At 35.5% G+C, this 25,173-nt stretch overlaps 1 protein-coding gene across 1 annotated transcript; it reads left to right on the top strand.

Annotated features, from left to right (window-relative positions):
- The first annotated feature begins 454 nt into the window (after positions 1-454).
- On the top strand, positions 455-24,376 carry LOC125058676 (neuralized-like protein 4). The gene is made up of 24 exons (XM_047662797.1): positions 455-1,259; positions 2,261-2,386; positions 2,932-3,028; positions 3,157-3,316; positions 7,097-7,273; positions 7,359-7,449; positions 8,462-8,579; positions 9,087-9,195; positions 11,313-11,506; positions 11,702-11,875; positions 12,677-12,801; positions 13,032-13,144; positions 13,215-13,347; positions 13,841-13,982; positions 14,444-14,622; positions 15,167-15,254; positions 17,167-17,358; positions 17,563-17,645; positions 19,903-20,058; positions 20,190-20,375; positions 20,495-21,266; positions 21,354-21,513; positions 21,819-21,878; positions 21,984-24,376. Exons 2-24 carry the CDS (start codon positions 2,318-2,320, stop codon positions 22,081-22,083), a joined length of 3,678 nt encoding a protein of 1,225 aa, XP_047518753.1. The 5' UTR covers positions 455-1,259; positions 2,261-2,317; the 3' UTR covers positions 22,084-24,376.
- Positions 24,377-25,173: the final 797 nt, after the last annotated feature.

Genomic DNA, 25,173 nt, shown 5'->3' on the forward strand with positions numbered 1-25,173 from the left:
AAGCGCTCAAGTCTATGCTATCCATTGTTGACTACTATGTAGATTCGTTGTTTTCCCGCATTAAAATTTATCATCACTGCTGTTTTCGTCAACCCGGATGACGCCTAATTCGTCTTTATCACTATACAATATTCTACAACAACGCAGTACTCTGATGCCAGATATATTAAATAACAATTAAATCAATTTTCATGACGTGATATTAGCACTACTTATGCCATAAAGTCTTAACAAGGCATAACAGCATGTTTAGAGCCGCATAGGGTGAGATTTAACCCAAGCTGTAACAGTATATTTTTGACGCACAGAAGTCAGACTTAGCGCTAAGACTTATTTCTGAATTCTACCCTCGTTTTAGTAGAAGTATTTTACTAGTAATTCCACAAGTAATTAAAAGCTGTTTTTTTTTAATTTAAAGAGCAAAGGGCACAAAAAAGGTTTTACATCTTTTTCTTTTCCCGAAATCGGGAATTTCTCACTTGGCAATTGGCATTCGGGTATTATAGACTTTTGTAATCGGCAACACTGATGAGGCGATAGGCCATCGTAAGTCGTAACTCGTAAGGCGAAAGCTTTGCATGAAAGCATTATTTCATCACTTGTTATTTGTTCAATGTTTTAAAGGAAATTTAGCTTTTTTCTGATTGTATAAAAAAAATACAATCAAAATACCACGGAGTAGTACCTGCAAGTGTAATCATTTATTGTGTGTGTTGAGTGTTAAATTATTGGTGTAATGCATAGACGTAAAATTTCCGCCGGGCTTCGGCGGTTTTCGCCGTGTTTCGCCCAGCTGTAATGTTTCGGCCGTAAAAGACATAAAGACATATGAGGTTTGACAGCCGGTAGGCTTGCTTCGGTTTGTTACATTTATTTTCTTTAAAAATGAACAGTCGCAATAGTGTGAATAAAAATAATTTGATGAATTTTTCGACTGGATTGACGACACTTAATCAGTTGGACCCTAAGGATGATCTCGTGAGGTTTCCTTTTGACCATATTTACGCGTGCCGGATCCTGGACGGAGAACTGTTCTTCCTCTTGATAAGCAGGTGGAACAAGCATCACGATTGGTAGTAGCAGAAAAAGAAGACAAATATTTTAACTTGAATAAAATCCATGAGCACCTGAACGCCTTGGAACTGAAAAATAAGCGTTTGAAAGATTTACTAATTTACCATTTAGAGTTAGTACAACAAAACGAGGCAATTACAAAGAAAGACAAATTATATCAAGTACTGAAATTAGAGAATAATACAGTGAGTTTATACTTTTTATTTATTTGTATGGCTACTATTATGGTCAAAGGTCCATAATATATATGAAATAAATCCATCAATATAGGTAATTTAACAAGAGATTAAGCCTTTGAAGGGAATGTTTCATACCTTCTAAATTAAAAAATGGATTCAAACTAATTTTTATCTCTCAAAATATCTATTTTTTAATTGTATGATGTACACAAGGATGAGACAGAAAAATAATAAACCATCTCATTAAAGTACTAATGTTTTTTGTTCTTAACATTAACATGAATCAAGATTTGTGAATCTTATTGAGATATTGTTATGGATAACTACTAGCCATGTTAGCTTATTTAATCTATGGTAGATTTGCTTTATAAACTGACTTGAAAATATGTTATCAGTTTGACCTGTATGTATGTTATATCATATTTTAGACTTCCAAGCTTGTGTATTTTGTAAGTGTATGTATGTTTGTCCACAAACTCGTAAGAAGTAATAGTAAGATATGAGACAAATATGATTAATATATTTATTTATTATAATATATATATTATATATTGCTGTAATGTAACCATTGCAGAGATATGTTTTTGAAATAATATAAAATTTCTAGTTAAATATTTAAATAACTCTTTTATTTATGCTCTTACAATTGTAAAATAAAAACTAATCATGAGGTTCTCACTGGAGATGATTTTAAATTATATAGCAATTTTATTTCATGTAGGTTAATGTATACAAATATAGCCCTCTTATTTATAAAATTTAAATCAGTTGTAATTCATCATTTTAACTAAAGTATTGATCTATGTGTGTGTAAAGACACAGTGTAAATACAATTTAGTAGATTAAAGATTGTTCACTAAAATGTAAGAGTTTTTTAAATATTTATACTTTTTTTCATCTGTAATGCCCAATGTACGTTTATAACATAATATGTTATCCACTAAAATAGTTGACAACTGAACTTTTAAAGGTACATGTATAATATACCATTGACTGCATCATTTCAGCTCAAGGCAAAATTAGTTGGTACTTTTGGATTAAGTATTGCTTGTGATCCACACGAAATGACATACCACCCACCTGAACCCACATCCACTGTCACGTCTGAAACAATAAGCCAGAAATCTCCACAGGTGAGGTGAAACTTATATATTAGTTTTCTGTAATAATAATAGTTGATTTGATTTAGAATGCACATAGAACACATAAAGCAGCAAGATTGCCAGGAGTTTTTTGGATTTTCATGTTTGATTTAAAAAAAAAACAAAGTTTTTCAACAATGAAATAACTCATATTAAATATTTGTTTTAGGGATACCTTTGACATTACTAATTCTTTACTACTAATATGTAATAATAGCTACACTCCATTTTAAATGTTTCTTGTATAATATTTAATACATGACATAAGTATGACAAGAGTCATAATATTTTGGTATTTAATTGAATATTATAGTGATAAATACAATGTATTTGTGACGCATTGCATTTCTATATGTTATGTATAAAGAAATTATGCGGTTTGACTGTGGAGATCCGTGGTCTTTGCCTATCCTTCGGGAAAAAAGCGTGAGTGTGCAGATACATAGATAGATTATCAAATTATACGAAACTGCTTAAATGTTTAAATTAACTAAATGAGGTCTCGCGTTACTTTAATTCATAAATGTTGTTTTCAGATTGTCGATTTCTATCCAGCTGTCACGAGCCACAGGTCGCCGGAAAGAAAAAATGACCTAAAAGAAATTTTTGAGCGAGCACGAATCTCTGCACAAGGTATAATCAATTGTACAATATATTCGTGTATTTGTAAATACTTTTCTGTGTTTAAAGCATTTTTGATGGGAATTTAATAATTATCCAGCCGTACAAAATAGTTCATAGTAGATTTTTTTTATTTTCAGCACTAATTGAAAAACATAATAGAGAAATAGCCGCAGGAGCAAACTACGCCCAGCTAAAAACGTGTGCCGGCCAAATGATTGAGAACAAACGTTCCGGGATGAAGAAGGCGAACTGTAAGGAGCCACAGAGCCAGGCTAAGCCACGACAAGCCATGAATAGGTAACGAATGTTGTCGCTTATACTTATCAGAGAGTTTATTGTGTATTCGGAACACAAGCTGTGCGATATATATCCACATAATGAACGACGACGACCGACGTTCCTTGTATTCTTGCTGAGCGAGTAGAGCCCGGTGAGCTCAGCGATTAAAGTAGCGATGCGATTTTTATTTCTCTATGCGGCCCCAACACATTCCGGCTCGGCGAAGGCGTCGCCGTAGTGAAGCCGACTGTTTCATGCCGAAATAACTATTCATATTATTTATTTGCTGAGCGAAAAATTAGAAAAGACATCGATATCTCGATTTTTAATGTTTGATTATTCATCACACCAAAAAGCTAAACGGCAATACTACAAAAGTAAATCTATATAATATAAACGGTAGAAGAGAAGAGAAAAATTAAAGAGAAAGTTCAAAATCAAAATGAATTATATATATATTATTATCTCAATGCGATCTCGATGTTAAATGAATTGCAAGGGCGAAAATTAACCTTCAAAGTTCTTCAGAACTCACTTAATATTTTACAGATTTTGTTGTGTATTGTAATGTTTCACCAATTAATGATGTATCTGAAATCCTTTAATTTGAATCCAGACGAAAGCCTTTGAGAGAGAGACTCGTGAAACTTAATATCGGAGACGTTATCTAAAGATAGAGATAGAGATCGTGTCGAGGCCGTGTGCGATATGCGAGTTTGTATCAAATGAATTATTAACATTATTTCAACATATTTTATCCTTGCTACTTCTGTCAGCTACCACAATCGAGAGTTTCGTACAGGAAATTATTGGGCGTCTCATCAAAATAAAGCTACTCACGGAAAATTAGCTTGATAGTAATCAAATGCAAAAATGGGCGATGTATTCTGAAATATAATTAATATTGCTTGATTGAGATTTTCAGCACCGCTGTACTGTTTTTGAATATAAAAAAATATACAAATTTTAATAAATAATCTAATAATTTTAGTATGTATATTTGAGTATGTCTGTTGTCCCTGAAACTAAAATTTTCATGCAAACATCTTTCTGGTACAAGAAGTTATATGTTTACCAAACATGTTATTAATAGGATTAGGCCCAGATCACACGGTGAAACGCAACTGCAACGAAATTGCAACTTCTAGTTACTTTTGAGTTGCATCAAAGATTCTGCCATAGATTCCTTTGAGAGACCACACATGACGCGACCAGTTTGAAACCGGTTTGAAACGCGTTTCAAATCAGTCGCATTGAAACCGTCGTGCAGGAAACTCGCGTTGCGTTTCATTCATCGGATTTGGCTTCTTTTGTACAAAATGGCTGACGACGAACAAAAAAACAGTACATTTGTGTTAGAAGTGGAAAAGTATCCTTGCTTGTATAATACCACACTATCAAGCTACTCTCGCAAGACTGAGACTGACAAAGCATGGGCAGAAAGTTGATATTCTTCTCGATGTAGGGATGTATTCACATAGTTCTCCTTTTGCGCCTTCTTCTTTGTCGAAGATACAAATATATAACCACAATTTCTTCGTCACTCGAAGAACTCATTTTGCAGATGTCTGTTCTCAAAGAAAACCGAAATGATTGTGGTTGCAGCGTGTGTGGAAAATGGTTGAAACTGGTTTCAAATCAATAACTTCAAAAGGGTTTCGTTGCAGTTGCGTTTCACCGTGTGTTCTGGGCCTTAGTACCGATGGCATTGAATTGTAATTGTGTACGACCTGTCCTGGCTTCTCACAATAACCCTTCGTGAGTTTGGCAGAATGTTAAATTATAAAGAAAACCTTGCAATTTAGGTTAGTTTTAAGTGTCTTATTTAAACAAAAAGCAATCGTTTTAACCAAACTATTATTTATTATATTTTATTTACTAAAATATTCAATTTTCAAGATTCAAGATTTTTTATCCACATCTAGTACATACAATATACAAAAAGAAAGACAAATACTTATTCTTAGATGCGTCCGCCGTCCGGGAGAACGCCTCCTCTAACTTTTATCTCTTGCTGTCAGCATCCAATCTCACCAGCCTATTGCTCTTTTGGTCTGTCCTTGCTTACCTGTACCATCTTTCACCTGTAAAATCATCTCATTTACCCTGTTCCTCAGCGTCTATTTTTCCCTTTTTCCGCAGGTATCATAATTTCTCTGTCTGTCACTTGTTTTATATTCAAAGTTGATTCTTTCTATAGAAATAAACATATCGACGTAGGAAAGCATATTTGCTGTAAGTAGACAAAATACCTAAAGTGACTTTTTCCTGCCATTAGAATCAGAAAAAAAAGCCGCATCGAATGACCCGGGTCCTGTGTCTCTACGATGAAAAAAAATTTACATACGCCGTTGAAAACGCCCGTACTTATATTTATTTTAGCAAGATTAAATGCTGTATGTAGACCAAAATCTAGTCATTTCAGACATTTTGTACTTACAGCAAAAGAAAAACTGCATTTTTTTCTTTACAAATACTTACTTCTTCCCATTTAAAAACTTAACGCTACTTACAGCATTTCAGCGACGTGTGATTTTTACATTCGTTTACTTACAGCAAGTTTAGGGAACCTACAGATTTAGTTTTTTTTTACCATTTACGACATTTTATTTCAACCAAACATTACATTACCAAATGACCCACTGCATTTCTAGATCTAATCATAATTATTAACTAATCTTACATCTTAAAATTGCAATTGAAAGTACCCAAATACATAAATGTACTGCATACAGCATATTTACCGCCTGTAAATTGATAATATTTCCGCGCGTACATTTTTCTTCCTTAGTTACAGCGTTTTAAAGGTTTGTGATTTAAAAAACTGTTTGCTGTAAGTAGCCAAACACGTACTTATACTAACTTTGGATAAAAAGTTTACATTGCAAATGGTGACTGGCAGTTAAATAAATATATGTTTCAAAAATGGTAGCAATATCATGGATAGGTCAGACACTATTAATTTTTTTCCGAAATTAATAAAGTTTTTTGGCTCTGGTGAACAATTGCAATATGTCTACTTACAGCAAATGTGCTTTCCTACGTCGATATGTATATATGTCACCGTAAAATTAGAAAGAGGAATGACATAGGCTATATTATTATTATTATTTACATGGAATTTTTGTTAGCATTTAGTCCCTTCATAATTTTAATAATATGTATTTACATTAAAAGGATTAGAATAACAGTGATAAGTTGTAAAACTTAACATCAACATGCTACCTTTGAGTGAGAATTAAGCTATCTTAGTGAATTTTCATGGAGATTATTTTTTGTGCTTATGTGAAAGAGGAATCCTCCATATTTTTAAAAGCATAATTTTAACATATACTTATTTATAAAAGGGTTGTGTTGTAATTATATTGTTTAAAGTAAACTTTTATTCGTTTGGTAAGAAATATTATATTTATTGCTACCGTTTTCAAGTTTATTAAATTAAATTTATAAAAACTTCATTACATTACAAATAAAAACGACTAACATAAATTGTTAAAGTAACCAAACTTAATCTAGAAACTAAAAGCTAATCTTACGGTTCATGAATCAGTTCAAAATGCAATACTAAAGAATAAGAAAATACATGAATTATAAAAGTCATGATTGAACAGGATAAGATATGGTTAGGAAGTGGTATGTAGAAGACTTTGTTCATGCTAAACTACATTTGCCCGCGAATTCAATTTGTACGTTTAACACATCCGTCATAACCCCTTGACCTCAGATTTCTATTTGATTTATTAATGTACTAGGGGTGTCGGTTACAATTAATGGACTTACAATTAATGGTACTTTCAGCGCTTTCGAATTCATCAACAATGGCATAGTGATGACGAATCGAACGCTAAAGACCAATGAGCTGTTTCAAGTTAGACTCGACCTGGTCATACCCAAGTGGGCCGGCAGTATCGAGATAGGGGTCACGCAGTATTCCTCCAATGATATAAAGACACCGTTCAAAATGAGTCACGCTAAGTGAGTATTACTTTGCTCAAATTAAAAAGTCAATGTATTTGACGATTTTCGAGAGGTCGACGATGAAATTACTATTTTTCAACAGATCAGGCACTTGGGTCATGGCCGGCGAAGACATTATTCGCAATGGAAGCGTTATAATACCGAAATATATAAGAAATCTCAATGGATTATGTGTGAGTTTGTTTATTATTCAAATTAGCTATTATTCGACGAGCGGTTCCTCGGGAGCGATTGTTCGGAATATATTTGGAAATAATTTTTAAACTTTTCTGTATTTTCAGGTATTACAAACATTACTTGTTATAATATTGGTATTGGTTTACGATGAGTTTTGTTTAATGTCAAAACACAATGTTTTCGTATGCAATAAGCCTTAAGTATTTTTTAAAATTTCTGAATTCCTATTTAAGCTCATTACTGAAATATTTGAAAATACACATTCAAAATTTAAGCTATGTTTTGTGTTCATATTGTGATGAATCCTCAATATTCGACTATTTATATTATACAAATACTTCTCCTTATTGTCATAGATTGGTTTGTTGGCATCAGCCATTTAATATCGACATTGAGAGTCTACTGTTTAAAGGCTTCTGCTTAGTTAGACCGCTCAATCGAACTGAGGGCCACACCAACCAGTTCCTGTATTTAAGCAACCAGCATTTGTCATTCACCAGTTTCGTGACATTTCGTGTACTCGTTCCACGACCGAACCCGAATCGACCACAGAGTCGAACGGCAGTCATAGGAACGAGTGTCAAAGATTACTTTAATATTTAAAATTATGATAAATAACGTTTAATAATAATAATGACTATGGAGTCGTTATTATTATCGACCATTGAATAGTCATTTCGAAATGAACCATTCCTATTAACGGTTTTACACTAATTTGACTTGACGTTATTCATTTAATATGAAAATAATGACAATGGCAACTGACACTAACACCATTGATTCAAAATACTATTAAATTACTACAGACTATCAAATAGCCTGTTAATTTGTAGATCTTAACTGACTGGACTTTGAAGTTATTAATTAATGAAAATGGCATTAATTAAAAATAAACGTGATTTGAATAATAAATTTGTAAAATAATAATAAGTAATCACAAATTCATTACAATATTTAACTATTTATTAATGAAATAACTTTTTAGTATCATATATAAATGTTATTCAGGAGGGAGACACCGTGGGCGTGATGCGAAAGGACATGGGCATCCTACATTTCTTTGTGAATGGCGTCGATCAAGGTCCGGCCGCTTTTAATATACCAGGTCAAGTTTTTGGTGTTATCGGTGAGTAGATTTTATTACTAAGTATTGTAAAACGTTCGTGCGTTCCGCGATTGTGTATTGGCCCGTTCCCACTAGTCGTAAGTCGCATAAGACTAAAAGTCGAAAGTCTGATGTCCCTGTTCACACTGCGTCGCGAGTCGTATAGGTCGTAGTTTCGCGCCATTCGGAATAAAACACGAATGGAGTGAGCAAGCAATGTGTAGCGATCTAGGAAGCGGGGCGGGGAGAGAGGTAACAACGCGCTCGAGTCGATTAGACGCACGACTAGTGTGAACAGCAACAAGCAGGCACCTATGCGAGCACGATTCGACGCGACTTTTAGTCTTAAAACGGGCGCTGGCCCGTCGGATGGTTTTTTGAGTCGTATTCGACTAAAAGTCGCGTCTCATCTAATGTGAACAGCTCCATATAAAGTGTATGGTGACCAGAGCATTCGACTTTTAGTCTTATGCGACTTACGACTAGTGGGAACGGGCTGTATTGTTATTTAAATTTAATTTATTTTAGATTTATATGGAAGAGTGGCGCAAGCGACGATAGTAGACACCTATTCACCGCCGACGACGTTTTCACCGGAATCCCCGAGCTCTTTCGAATCAAATACTACAGTTTATCCGTAAGTTTTTCTTTTATTTTCACTTATATATATGTAATAGCTATTTGTTATAGACATTATAGAAGTTTTCATACGAATCCCTAACTACATTACGGCAATTAATTTCTCAAATTGGTCAAGTAGTTTTGGAGCCAATTAATGCAAACAATGAAATCTTTTATTTTTGAAGTTATACTTCTTTAGGCGCGTTATGAAAATTTGATGAGAGTGAAATTTTACGATGCGCGCGCACCTATGACACAAAATTCGGAGTGTGATTATAGCGTGCGCAATCTACAAAAGAAATAGAATATAAGCTAACTTCACGCATATTCTATTTCTTAGCTTAGCAGCTTAACAAGAATTTTGAATATCCATGACAATTGACATCTGACATTGACATTTACCTTTTAAACAAATATAGGAGTTTGAATTATTGTTTAAAATAAAAGATTATCTATGTATCTAGTTATTTTCATTATACAAGTGCGAATTTTATATGTGCGTCTGAATTATAATCAGAAGTGATTTAAATTGAATATCTAAATCAATACTAATTAATATGATAAAATATTTGTGAAAAAACTGTGCCAACCTTCCCGAGTGCTTTAATACAATTGAGGTTAACTATCCGTATGTATTATCGAGTATTATTGTTGATTAAAACTGAAACATGAACCATTATTCATTGCTTTTGTTTATTGCGTTTGTTACAGCAACTTTTTAGAAATATTCTACGACCCTATATATCAATAATTGAGAACAAAGATTTAAGCACGAATACTAATAAGGAGAAAATGAAGGCTTGGAGCGATATTACAGAGAAGTAAACATTTTAATAAGTACCTGCATCTCAAAAAAATGATTACATTATTTAATCAAAACATGTAATTTTTCAGATTTAATCTAGCAAATATAAGGACAAGAGACAAAAAACAATTTCAGTGGAAGTGCACTAAATTGAATAAAAAAAAAGAGTTGTCATCTTATCGCCGTGAAATATCAAAAACTAGAGGTGGAACAAAGCCACCATCACCTTCTCCAGACACAATGGATATGGCAGAGATGATACCGCAACGGTTTGAAGTAGATTTCAATGAATTTGATTGTGATGGTGTCGAGGTAGGAATGTTAATTATAAATATGATGGTGATGTTCAAGGCTCAACCTCTCAAGCATAGGCACATACTTTATTCTCCTACAGGGTAGTTAGAGATATTGTAATACCTCAAAACATCCATGTTGCTCTTGTAGTACCGAAACTCTGTCCAGCCAGAAGTGAGCCCATTCCCACTTATAATGGACAGTGGGTATAATACACCTTAATACCTGAGTGCGAACCACTCACCATGACACTTAAATTAATAGATGTTATTTATATATTTCAGGATATTACAAATAAAATCATTTTGGAAACAATTGCTATCCCAAAAGCAAATAAAGCCAACAATGACAAGGTAATAAATCAGTTTTGACATAACTTGAATACTAAAAAAGCCAAACAAAGGTGTGCACAACAGTGACAACATAACTTAACAATTTCATTATTTTGTAGGATTAAAGAAAGGTTAACGAAAATCATGTCGAACTGATCAACAAGAATCCCCAAACAACTCAAAAGAAACCTACAAGGAAGACACCGGTATTATATTTAAATTATCTCTATCTCTAAATAGAATAAAAGAAAGTTGCTATCCAGGTCTGTAGCATGTGCTACAAATTATATTATTAACACATTTATATAATTATATTAATATAAATATGTTAAAAATTTTATAATATGAATTATAAATTTTTTTAAGTTTTGCATGGACAGAGCTTAAATTAATATTCTCTTATTTTATTTTGTAAGAGAATAATTATAAATATTTATTTATTAAATTTTTCAAATGTAAACTGAACTTTATTGACTATAATGACTCCTTTTCCAGTCTTTGATTATTTAATTGTAATTAATTATTTGCATGCAATCAAAATCTATTTCTAATAATGCCAAAGAAGTATAACTTCTTACGCGCGTACATAAGTACACGCACCCTTTTTTTATATTGTCAGTGTTCGATAACAAAGCCCTGCATCTTAAATAGGGTTTTGTAATAATTTCCTTTTTATGAAAATAATTTGAATTGTATTTGTAGGGAAATGTGCTTCCACCGCGTACACGGGCGTAATGCACGCTTGAGTCGGACGCGATTGACTGCGTCACGTACGGCGGTGTACTCGGAGTTCAACGATGCGGTGCTCTTCAGTTCTAGGCCTTTGCGAGAGTGCGATATGTTCGAACTGAGGATAGATTCTATGGTCGATTGCTGGATCGGAAGCTTGGAGATCGGTGAGTGGGGACGAGGGATCTGTCTCTTTTCATCGCAGCGTTTGACAGACGGAGACGAAAGAGTTTATTTATTGATATAGGCCTCGTGAACTATTACGACACGAGACGAGTAGGTCCTAACCCTATAATTGACATACTGAGACTTGTATTCTAATGAATTATCGCATAAGCATATGATGTGACGTCATCTTACAGGTGTGACGGCGATTCGTCCGGATGACCTGGACGACTGCGTCCTAGCGGGAACGGCGACGGACCTGAACTACGACACGTACATTTTGAGCGGCTCGGCGATGATGAAGGACGGAGAGTGTGTGAGAAGTGGATATTCCTTGGATCTGGATACATTGACTGTCGGCAGTCGAGTCGGTGAGTCTTTTATACCTCACAAATTCCACCCTCGATGATCAAATTCGAGAACAATCCAATTTCTGATATTAAAAACCTGTTTTTATTATTTTATCTAATATGTATATGAAATTCTCGTGTCACAATGTTCGTTCCCATACTTCTCCGAAACGGCTCGACCGATTCTTATGAATTTTTTTATGCGTATTCAGTGAATCTGAGAATCGGCTCCTATCTATCTTTCAAACCCCTAAGTGATAATGGGTGTACATCCTGATCATTTTTTTTTTATTTTTTCGACAAATTTTATGTTTTTATTTTTTTATGATACAACCCTTAATTTTCACCCCTTTTCGATTTTTATTATTGATAGTTATTTTCATTGAACAAAAACATGTTTACTAGAAATTAATATACATGGCAAAACAAACGTTTGCCGGGTCGGCTAGTAATATATAAGAATACTAGTGGACCCCACAGACGTTGTCCTGCATGATATTTAAAGCGATTAGGATATTAAGCAAAGTATGAAAGTACCGACTGCAGTGCCATCTGCCGGGCTGATTTGTGAATCTAAACCATTCCCAGATCCCCTTGAACACACACAAAAAATTTCATCAAAATCGGTCCAGTCGTTTAGGAGGAGTTCAGTCACATACACACGCACACAAGAAATATATATATTAAGATATAAATAAATTTTTTAGGAAGGCGGTGGGGGGGCGTAGCCCCGAAAAGTTGCCCTAGAACAAATTAACCTATTTATCATTTATATAAAGTCTCGTCTTTGGGTTTATTCTATAGTAGATACAAATCCGATAGGTGTCATGTGGCACGCGGATAGAAGCCTCCACTATTACTTGGACGGAATGGATATGGGGAAGGCGTGGTTCGTTCCTCATTTCAACATCTACGCAGTTGTCGACCTTTATGGGCAATGCACGCAGGTGATAAAAAATGTTTTTAAAATAGATATCGCCTATGTCACTCGGATGGTGTTATAATTATAATTGTTAAACAATTTTTGGAGTTTTCAGTAAATTCAGGTTTTTTCAAACCTATATTTTAATATTGTCATAATCGAAGACTTCGTTACGTCCGCGTAGGCTAAATTGACAATCTATATAGGCATTAGGCAGGGTCGTTTTAAACCTAAATTCGCCTCTTTTGAATCTAGGTGACGATACTACAAAACGAAGAAAGAACATTCAACTACAACGGCTGTCCACTCGCCGATAATCCGTTTTTCGGTCTACCGCGCTTATTGGCCACACCTCCACCGTCATATTGGTGAGTGCCACTTTCTTTTACATACGAATTTATACTTAAAATACGATAAATGCGTTTCTAAATTTTGTAGGAGTTTTTCCGAGTACTACGGAGACAACGTCCGGTTAACTCACGAGTATTCGGTCGCGAAGAGGTTGACTCCCGATCCGACGGGCGCCCTGATCTTCAGCTCCGATCACTTGGCCGTCGGGGAGATGTTTGAGGTAATCTTTTTATTATTTTCAAAGGAATTTAAAAAAACCGAAGAGGGCGAAGAGCGAAGCTCCGCGGTAGGTCGACCGATCTGGGTCTGGTCAAATAATTGGCATATGTAACGAATAGGTCTCATAGTCACTAAAAAGTGTTAAATAGCTACGTATGTACATTGTTCATATAACATTACATATGTTATATTCTATTGATTGGTCTTGCATCACCGAAAGAATTAATGTATATAACAATGTATTAAACGATAATTATTATACGATTATTTAATCAATTTGTTTAACACCCCCGGCCATATGCTGTAACAAGTTTGATTTAAACATTCAGTTTTTCCTTCAATATCTACTCTTAGACTATATTCATTTAATTGCTAACCCTTATTGACTTTGATTTTATTTATTATTTTTTCGGCATCCGGTTTACCGACAGATTAGCGTTAGAGCGGTCGTTCAGTTTGTTTTACCTCCTACCTTCTTATTTCTCGTTTTGAAGATAAAAATCACGGAATGCCAAGACAGTTTCGCCGGAGGATTTCGCATGGGAGTGACCGATATCAATATTTTGAACGCACACGTCAATCGAAGCCTGCCCCCGTCTATTATATACTTGCCACATTACACCGCTTATGTCGATGGTAAGTTATTAGAAAAATAATTTTATGAATTTCTAGTTTTTTAATGTATATGCCTACTCATTAATCGAATCCAGTTTAATCCAGTTTAATGTCATGACGGATGTAAAAATGATATTGGTGTAATAATACCAGTAAAAAACCAAGTGTGCTTACACTCTTAAGGCCTGGATCTCAGATTTCTGTATCTGTTATCGGTCTTCTGCGCCTGACACACGCCGTTGACTTTTTGGATATAAGACATACCGGTTTCCTCGCGATGTCTTCCTTCACCGTACGTGTGAGTGACGACGCGCACATAGACAAATAGTCCATCGATTCCCAGCCGGGGTTCGAACCTACGACCTCAGGGATGAGAGTCGCACCCCGAAACCACTAGGCCCACCTTGCTCCTGACACTATGGTATTAAAAACGTTATATAACTCGAAATATGTATATTTATAATATAATTTACGGTATATAGGGAGATACTTGAAATATTCAAAGCCCGGGACCAGAGAGCGAGATTGGTGCACTGTCTCACCGTCATTCGAGTGGCTGAGACCCGGAGACCGTGTCGGTCTGAAGAAGACTACCGACGGACGTGTATTGGTGTATTACAACTGCGAGTGTATCGATACGGCATTTGAACGGGTTCCCGATGTAAGTTTCTCTATGTTCAACACACGGTTACAAAAAAATACTAATACTAAACACACGTTACTGTAATAAATACTTATTTACGATCTAGCTTAACTAATAAGTAAATTAAAACTAACCTAATGTATTACTATTTTTATCGCTTACCACTGTTTAGTACTTAAGACAGACGTGCACTCATACTAATTAAAATGGTTTAGTCGTTTTCAATCTTCTCCCTAGGCCCGTGGTGTCGAGAAGTTGAATAGATTATTGTGGTGCTGTCCTCTACGTTAAGGTCCCGTCGGAGGTCGTCATTGCGAATGTACATTCAAAATAAGGCGATAAACACATAATTTGTATTGCCGTCCTCTCCACGTTATCCTCTGGCGTGGATTCAATTTAATTTTATTCATTAATTTTATTGATTAAGAACCCTTTTAGTGCTGAATTTATGCATTTTGTTATGTTTAACTAATACAACAATATACTACCGCATTGAATAAACGCTGAGTTGAAGGATCCGAGCAATTTTTAATATTTAAGTCACGTTTGAAGAAAATTTCAGAAAGTGTACGTGGTGATGGAGCTATATGGATGCGTTTACAAGATTCAAGCAATAAAACGGGACAACGTTGTCGCCTTGCCGCAAACAAGTAAGTGATTCGTTACTGCAATACGCTGCGAGCCTAGCATTTGTTTCTTGGTTAATTATTATTTAAAGACCAGCCGGTGTTTGACAAATTTTATCAGAAGCAAGTGTAAATTGCGAAATACAATTCCATTGGTGTACAATTATTGTGATTAGAACGAACCACCTCAGGGATGAGAGTCGCACTCTTAAGCCATTACGCCAACACTTCTCTTGTATGGAATATTTCTACATTATGTTTGCCTCAGCCATCATAATCTTTGAATGTTTATCATTCATCGTTTAATGTTCAGATGAAATTCCATGTAAGTAATAAGTACTTGTAAACTTAACGATGGGATTGAATGTGCAATAATCAATAGCTTCTATAAAAACATCGATCGATAAATCGTAGGTTATTAATATATATTTTATATATCATTCATAAAAAATGAACACACAAACATATAAAATTACAATTGTTTTTAATGCCAGCGTTGATTTGATTAATTTCATAATTTCATTAACCTACTCAAAAAAAGAAGGTTATTGGTTTAATCTTGTATATATATATGTATTGTTCATGTAATTTAAAATTGGTATTCCAACTGCTAGGTAAATAATAAATCGTCAATTCAGTTGTCTGGGATCTCAAGACAGCCTAATTTTTTCAAAATTGCTTTATCATCTTACACTTGACATTGTTTGTCTGCCCTACTTTGGTAGACCAAGCGATTGCATTAAATAGTAGGTCAGAAACTCACTATTTTACGCATACATACAATAATATACACGTCTAGCTGTGCCCGCGGTTTCAGCCACGTTAAGACCATAGTCTTCCTTCATAAACGCAATTACTATGTTCTATCCCTGGTTTTCTACTATGTGCGCATGTGAAGCAAAACATCGTTTGGAAACCCAAAAGTCGTCTCGCAATTCTCTGGCATTATCGTGGCTTTTCTACCTGCATATTAGACAGAATTTGCTTGCCTGTAGACTCTCATCCCTGAGTTCGTAGGTTCGAACCCCGGTTGTGCACCAATAGACTTTCTTACTATGTGCGTATTTAACATTCGCACAAACGGTGAAGGGGAACATCGTGAGGAAACCGGCTTGTCTTAGACCCAAAAAGTCGCCGGCGTGTGTCAGGCGCAGGATCACCTACTTGCCTATTAGATTGACAAATGATCATGAAATAGGCTGAAAAGGTTGTAGCGCCACTGATGTATATTCTATATTAGACCGAAGGAAAAATTATCGAAACAAATATGTAATATCAGAAATCTGAGAGCGAGACGAAGCGTTTATTGCGCCACCGATCAATTAGTTTAGATTGCTCCACTTATGACTAATTTTGGCGCTGCCATAAATTTGCATCGCTCTGTATTATTCAGTTGTACTCGAGTTGCACAATACCGGTATTTTTTGTTGACTTAGCTTTATCTAACGCTGCGATCGCTGTTGCTTTGTAAGTTTTATTATGGGTTAATTAGTATTATTTGACGATCGAGAAGGATCGCTCGCGTGATAATGTCAAATTTTATTTTTGGTAAATTTGAGGCGGATGATTTTTGACTTCATTCGATCGAGTAAATGTGTAGTTTCGGTATGTCTTTTGTGTTTTAGTTGTGGTATTGCTTTACTTACCTATTACCAAATACGATATATATTTTTGCATACCTAGCAGGTGACATCAGAAAATCGGATCTTAGATTTCGATCTCATAACTATTGATGACGTTGCGTATTTTGAGACAAAAGTGAACTAATGGGAAATACGTTATGCGAAGGATTACTGGGCCTCCTCTGTCCCTTCCTTATTTTTATTTAACCTTAATTTTGATTGTTTAGGAACGTGAAATTATAACAAAACACAAATTAAACTTACTGTTATAATTCTTTATTAGTTTAATGATAATTTTATAATTAATATTTCAGTACCGAACGACTCGTCGTACATAAAACCTACTACGGAGGTGGAAGTGGACCTTAACATGGAGAGTTGTACGAGTGAAACGGAAGGCACCCTGTCTACGGTGACCGTGATGCCATCGGAGAGACGGCGGCGGTCGCCTTTACCGTACACCTTTCACTATGTGCACGGAAAGAATATCAAGCTGTGTAGCTCCGGTGAGTTTGGAGCTCCACATACTGAATTCCCTTAAAATACTTTGAAAATACTTAAATAATTATTAATATAGAAAAAAATCGAATTTAGTGATTCGTTATCCTCTCGTTACACAGATAGATAGATAGTGATCATTATATTAAGGTTATGAAAGTACCAGTTTTCGGGGCTCCCGGGACAGTTAAAGATTTGCATTTTTATTTTAGATACTGTAGCCGTGCGTACGTCGGGCTACGACGATGCGATCGCTATCGTCAGCCAGCCTCTCAGAAGGGGCCACAGTTTTAGGGTAAGATAAATTTTTCATTAATTCGCTGGCGAAAACACCGAAAGATCTTTGGCAGAACAAAAAATCAGGTATAGAATCAGATTCCTCTAACAATATGAACTACAGGTATTTAAAACTGTGTTTCAGTCTGATGCTTAAAGGCTTCATTTCTTGCAAATAAACTTTGGCGTGAACGATGCCGACTTTACGATTTATTTCTTGTTTAATTTATTTTAACAATATTATACTATCTGTATTATTCATTTCTGTTTTAACTGTTTCTTTTAAAAACATTTTTTTATCTTATTTTTTCTGTCTGCCATAGTTCTTATCACTAAATCTCTCGCTAACTAGAAGTGCTTGCGAAATTAATACCAGAATAGATGATTGTAGAAACTGACAAATTCATATATATTCTTTTACTTTCCTCGAACTGAACTTTTAATTAGAAGAAATCGTTTAAATAAAACAGAAACAAGTATAAAGTAGAATGGTAAAGATCACATATTGAGAAAACTAATTAAATCTAGATTGTTTCTATTGAAAATGTTCGGTTATAAAATACGACGAAACCAAACAGATCGGTGAGACCAATGATGAAAACATACGTCGGATCGGTCGGACTGGAATGTTTGTGTGTTATTCCAACTCCGACAAATAAATGCGGGCTCCTATTTCACTATGGCTATCGCTAATATATGTTCAACTTTTTATTTCTACGAGATATTACGAGCGGTGGACAGTTTTTTGCCAGTTTTTCTCGTCTTTGCCCTTGATTTGAGAAATTGATAGTAAATTTTAATCTATGAGCCCTCAATCATTTTTATTGTGTTTTAGAATTAAGACTCTGTTGACCGATCACAATGAAACTGAATTCGATTCGTCTCACGTTTTACATTCTCACCACTCTATTTGGAAGTCGTATCGTAGTCTTTAGAAATCTGAGATATTTATAAAATTATTATAAAAGTGTTGCATCGCAAATGACATAAAGTATACTACACACTTTGGTGTAGCATTGCGAATTTTACAATTTATATTATAAGGCTCTTGCGAATTTTACAATGTATATTATAAGGCCCTTGCGAATTATATGATGTATATTATGAATGTTGAGACGACGAACAAAAGAATATTATAAAAATACACTAAAACTGGAATCATCAAAAGCCAACAAAAAGGGGTAAAAAGGAAGCCTAAGTCCCCGTCAGTATATTGTTGTCAGCCTATTCTATCGTATGATGTGATGATTTTCAACAAATTTAATAAACATTATTAAAAATATATAAATAAATTATAACAAGACTAACAGACATCAAAGAAATATGTATTTGCCTAAAATTTCAGATGATTATTTGTCTTTATATACTTAGTTTAGTAGTTGCTTTGCTAGCTTTGCGAATCACGAGCCAAGATACTAGATGTTATTACAAATTAATTTCATCACTTTCGCGGTTCATATATTAAGCTTTGCGAGAATTGCGAAACTTTTTAGCTTTGCGCTATGTCTGGCTTTGCAAATTTATTTATCGTGTGGTAAACGACGCGGACGAGACATCATCGTCGAGCCACAGTGAGTAAAAAAAACCTCATATTAAGACTCTCTACTTCAAATATGAATTCTCTCTGTCGGTTCGAATCCTGGGTAGAAAGTTTGGAACGTACTTCCTCGTCTGTAAAAGATCAGAGAACGAGACCCGCAAACTTATTGAGAAGCTTTAATGACACGAAACCCAACGAACTGACACGTGCCTGGTCCGTTTTAGTTGATCATTTTAATAATAGTCACAGATTCTTTGATGGAACCATAACTTCAAAATGACAAATTCAAATATAAATTTGATTCTTTTTATGTAAATGAAGTGAAAGTTTTTCTGTTAGAAATTTTCACATTATCACACACTATTTAAATCGTTAATTTTATGCTTACAATTTTTAACAGACGAAAATATTATATAACTCAATTAGAACATATTGCGATTTTTTTTGTAGTGTTACGCAATGCGAAGTACTTCCGATGGAAAAGCTCTCACCGTAAAGTGTAACGTCGCACATTACTAATAAAATAACACTGGGATTTTAAATAAATATTAAAATGTTCTTAGTTTTATAAAATATTGCTTTTGTTTTAAGCGTGAAACACTTTTTAGCAATTTTTGCAAATTATACGTAATGTGCATATGCAGTTTTTAATATGTAATGTGCTATGTTGACCGCATGTTATTTGATAATTGTGTGGTCGGTAGGACGAAATGTTTAATAGCTTTGGTCTGTGCAGTTCCGGATCGACAAGGTGGACGAAGACTGGGAAAGCAGCGTGGCGATAGGGGCCGTGGCGACGCTGCCCACGGACAGTCTGCCGCCGGTTGCGACTCGGCTCGAGCCGGCCGCCTGGGTTCTCACCAGCGACCACTTATACGATGGCACTCGTTATGTGAGTATAACTCGTTACATTGCTGGACAAATATTTGTAATCATAATAATAATTCTTAGTTCTTTTAACATTTTATCGTTTCCAGCTTAATTTAAACTAAAAAATAACCTTTTTTTTATTGTAACTTATAGTTACGCGCTCCGATGGCTGTCGAGCTCGAAGATGTGAACGAGCGGTCGGTTCTGACTCTCCACTTCAGGTTCAACAGTGATCTGGTGGTGGAGTTAGACGGAAGAGTTTTAGCCGTCGTCGGATCCGTCTCGAGACTCCACGGCCACGCGTACCCCTTGGTCGATCTCTACGGAAAAGTTTGTCAGGTGACGTTTATATTCACATAAAAATACTTACTCGCTTTCTTTACTTCACTCGAACGGCTCGACCGTTAGACACGTTAGGAACTAAAACGATAAGTTTATTAGAATATTTATTTTTGCAGGTCTCGGTGTTGCTCCATCCGTATTCTATTACGAGTGGAACGTCCCTCGATTTGCCGATAATCGCTGAAAACAGACGCGAAGAATCTCTAGCGGAGCTCGAACGAGAACTGGAGAATACGAGTGAAGATAGATTGCAACGTAGAAACCGGGCATTCAGTGAAAACAATTTGATAGACGATTTCGAGACGGCGGGTCCCAGCGCGGACGTCGGAAACGCCGTATTCGACGACGTCAGAATCGCGCGGAGCGAAGCGATGCATCGGAGTTTAACCCTGACCTCGGACAGGGGGCCCGGGGTAGTGCAGAAGAGTCGCTCCACCCACAATTTCAGGACCGAGGATTTCGTCGGACGAGCGAGGGACGACTGCGATACGAACATTCGGCACAACGACCGCTACCCCGAAGCCGATGTCGACAATCTGGATAACGAAATCGTGGCCGCCCTCACCTCGGAGACGGGGAATCTTCCGGATCTAACCGAGGAACGGTCTCCGTCGACGGACGACTCCGCTCGAAGGGACGACGCCGAAACGTTTTCGGTGGAGAATTTAAATTATTTGAACCGGATTTTGGGCTCGGATCGAGAGAGCGAAGGGAGTCTAGAGGCGGAGTGGGAGGCCTCGGGCGAAGGCTGCGAGCATCTGCACTCGGTGCTGAAGTATTGGAACTCTCTGGTGCCGCCTTACCCGGAGTTGAGGAGAGCGGTTTCTTGGGGACAAGTCGAGTGCCACTGCGACAATTGCGTACCGGACGCCGAGCCGTCGTTCGCCGGTGAGGACGTCAGTATGTCGGTCGTCGGCCGAGGCGTTCGGCTAACCCGGGGCTCGGCTTCGAGCCTGATTATTAATTTGATTAAAGGTTGGGTCCGCATCGAGCGTATCGACGGGGTCGGGGCGGCGACACGTGGCTTCTGGCACATAGGCCGTTCGACGCTCGGCGCGGCGCAAGCGGTCGAGCGAGCGGTCGCCGAGCGACCGGCCGAGATGTCTTCCACCCTTCTCACTACGCCTGGCGACGTGTACGTTCTCACTATACACACATATATATATTATTTACTGCTGTACTTAATTAATAACGTTTGTTTTATCATTATTTCTGATTTCGTGTGGCTGCGCCGACTATGGTGTCAAACTGTAAATAAACCGTTCAAAGATCTACTATAATAAATACGATTATAACACAGATCGGTGTTTATTTGAAGTGCACGATTTCTTCAAATGAATATTTAATAAATTAAATTTTTCTCTTATGCGCTCCTAGTTTATCGTAATACAAAATTTATTATTAGATTATATTTAAAATTTAGTATTTTTAAATTTCTAGGTGGATGGACGAAGAAGGGAAGCCGCATCATACGGTTTTAGCCATAGAGATCGATATAGAGTGAGTTTTATTATTGGTTCGTTACTATAATTTATATTTCTTCGAGCGAGTCGACGTTCGAACACTGACAGAGGTATTATTGATCGGTGTATCCTTCTCTTTCAGGGGCAACGAAGCCGATAAAGACAGGCTGCTAGCCTTTCTCATTTACATGAAGCCTCACATTGTTTTCGTCGACGATAATCCACCGAGCCTCGACGGATGACCGACGGTGACCGCCGCGACTAGTTCTTTTGGTATTTGAATGAAATTAAAAGAATTAAAGCGAGACAATTGTCAGAAGCGTTTATGTCCGTAAATGTCGTTTACTATATCGATGAAGCTAAATTTAATTTCTTCCGAGTACCAAAAGATTGTACGCTCGACTTTATATATTTTTAAATATTTTTAAAAGTCGGATTTTTGTAAAGATTCGAGGCGCGAGGTCAATACGATCTTTGATTAGACGATGCTTGTGAAAATGTCCAACCGTTTAGTCGATCGATTACTTTAAAATAAACACAAAAGTTGTATTTCTTGAATTGACATAAATATTTAGGCATTTATAGGTTTTACCTTTGAGTCAAATAGAGTTTCGGGCGCCTTCGAATCGTTCGAATCTGAATGTACTAGATTTTACCCCGTATTTGTCTGTCATTTTAACACACATTCTATCGAAAGCACTAATATTTTGTGATTCACGTGAGGTCCAGCCTCATTTTATATTAGGATAACGTAACGAAGATATCGATCAAAAATATATACATACTTAGTAATTAATATTAACAATTGAATGTCCGTTTCACGAAAGTTTTACTTTGTTACTAAATTGTATACATTTGGGGCATATTTCTAATCACATGTAAAACCTTTTGGGAACACATCGTGGTCCCAAACGGTCCCTTTCCCTATGGTTAAGGTACTCTATACGTATAGTCGTCATATAATATTAGTCGTTGGCAACACCGACACACTTACTTTGGTATAGCGATCTGTTGTTCGTTCGTGCTTCCGATTTTAGTTCCAAATACGCCCACGGAGCGCTGCCTAAGTTTATATTAATATTCTTGTATGTTATTGCCTTCGTTTCATCAGTGCTGAGGGTGCTGTTCTGTTGGTTAATTTAGAGCTAAAACACACACACTCGTTCGTGTATGACCCATAATCATAAATACTTTTTATATATCCATTAGCACTTTCGCGAAACGGAGAAAGCATTTTAAAAAATCTTAATGTTCATAGAAAAAATGTAAGCGATAGGTGTTTTAACGAAATGTCTATATCTGTCGAAAATAGTAGTCGACGGTCGGGTCTTTGACCAAATGTCATATCAAATAATCTCATGCAAGATAAATAGCGAAGTTATGCATTTATTTCTTGGCAATCAAAGCCAGTTCAATTATAATGTATGTCTTTCGCCTTATATTTTGCATTACTAAAATCGATTTCGCTCGGCTAAATCACTCAATTGCCCTACGCCATTAGCGAGTTTCTACTGCAGATTTAAAAGTTAATGGGTCAGACATTGTAGATATGTTAGACTACCCTACAGTATTCCGTTTGATCTCAGTCTAAAGTCTTAAACGAATCTTGTCCAAGCAGGCGCATGAAAGGCGGGGGGGGACTTATAAAGTGTATTTAGACTTCGCTTTCGCCAAACTAATTTAAGAAACCAGCTCACAGACCTCTGAGCAGTATCTCTAGATATTTGTATGCTTAGTCCTAATGCACTTTATAAATGCCAGCCTTAGAGTCGTTCATTAAGTGATTTCTAATAGTAGAATAGTTACCCGTCTTTTAGTCAACGACTGATTAATGCTTATGTCCTTACCGTTAATCAGAGAATCTACGGCTGCAAAAAAGCAATGATTAAATGTAACATTTGATACAATTTTGTTGAGTAACATTTATTTTAGGAAGTATTTTTTTTTTTTTATTGTTGAAACTCTACTGTATTTGTATTGTAATACAGAAATATTAATACATCTTATGCCTAGATATATCTATTTCTATATAGAATGAGAATGAGAATTTATTTATCTTATTTATCTTATACATACATTGCTTTATGATAAACTTACTTTAACTTACTTTAATTAACTTTAACTTAATTTAATTAATAATAATAATAATAAACTTGCAATAAGCTTAAAGCTATGTATTATACTGAGAGACTGGTGCTTGAAAAAGGTTGGGAAAACCTGTTATTACAAGTCACCAGTCCCTCTTGAACATAGTGTTGCAAAAAGTATTGCTAATTGCTAACAAGTCACTAAAAACGAACGAAAATAAATAATTTATAAAAATATATAAAAAAATAAATAAATAAAAAATAAAGAAATTGTAAAAAGTGAAAGCATTTGTGAGTGTGTGTGTGTGAGTGTACGGGTCAGTGTGATTTCCGTATAATTTCCGTCACGGAAGAGATTAATTAGTGTTAAAACAAATAAAGCAATGTAGATCTTTCCTAATTTATTGTAATGTTTTAAGTACGACTGAAATTAAATTATTTAAATGATTGTGTTCTTAATTTATGAGTATATATAAATAAATAAATCATTGTACATCAAATATAATATAACATCGTTGACTAGAGAATATTTCTCAGCTTTTGCATTTTATTTTCGGCTGAATCTTCCTTGTATTTTTATTATTGTAACAAAATAGCTTTTCTTTTGAATAAGAAAGATGCTGTGATATTAATATTTTGCAAGTTTATATGTATGCTATTTTTAATATTTTTGCAGTTAAGAGGAGTAACTGTTGAGTTTCTTGTCGGTTCTTCTCAGCAGACGCTACATTCCGAACCGGCAGTAACTATTCTGGCAGTAGTTATTCTGCTATTCTATAAATCATTAAAATCGATCCTACCGTTCTCGAGTTATAAGTGTTCGAACAAACACTGTTTTGTATATTAAGTAGTTTTACTGTGTTAAAACGAAATTAAAAGAAACAGTCGCGACATCTATTGGATATTCTACGTATTACGTAAGATTAGAAATCTGATATAGAGCCATCTAGCGAAAAACAAATAAACTAAGTTGTCGATGCCAGTTTGGACCATTAATTTTGAAATTTAAGACACGTGAACTAATCATAGACTACATTCATAGATGGCGTTGTTTCAGAAAATATTATGTATTGACAATGTCCTAGACATAATATTGGTTTTTACTAAAATTATTATAACTGTATCATTTGATTAGACATGTACACAAAATTTAATTATTAAACACAATAACTAGATGGTACACGGTACGTATTTTTACTATACGCTACTGAATCAAAGATGGCTTTACACAGCAGTGCATTCATA

Source organism: Pieris napi, chromosome 18, assembly GCF_905475465.1.
Source record: "Pieris napi chromosome 18, ilPieNapi1.2, whole genome shotgun sequence".
In the NCBI taxonomy this organism is placed as follows: Eukaryota; Metazoa; Arthropoda; class Insecta; order Lepidoptera; family Pieridae; genus Pieris; species Pieris napi.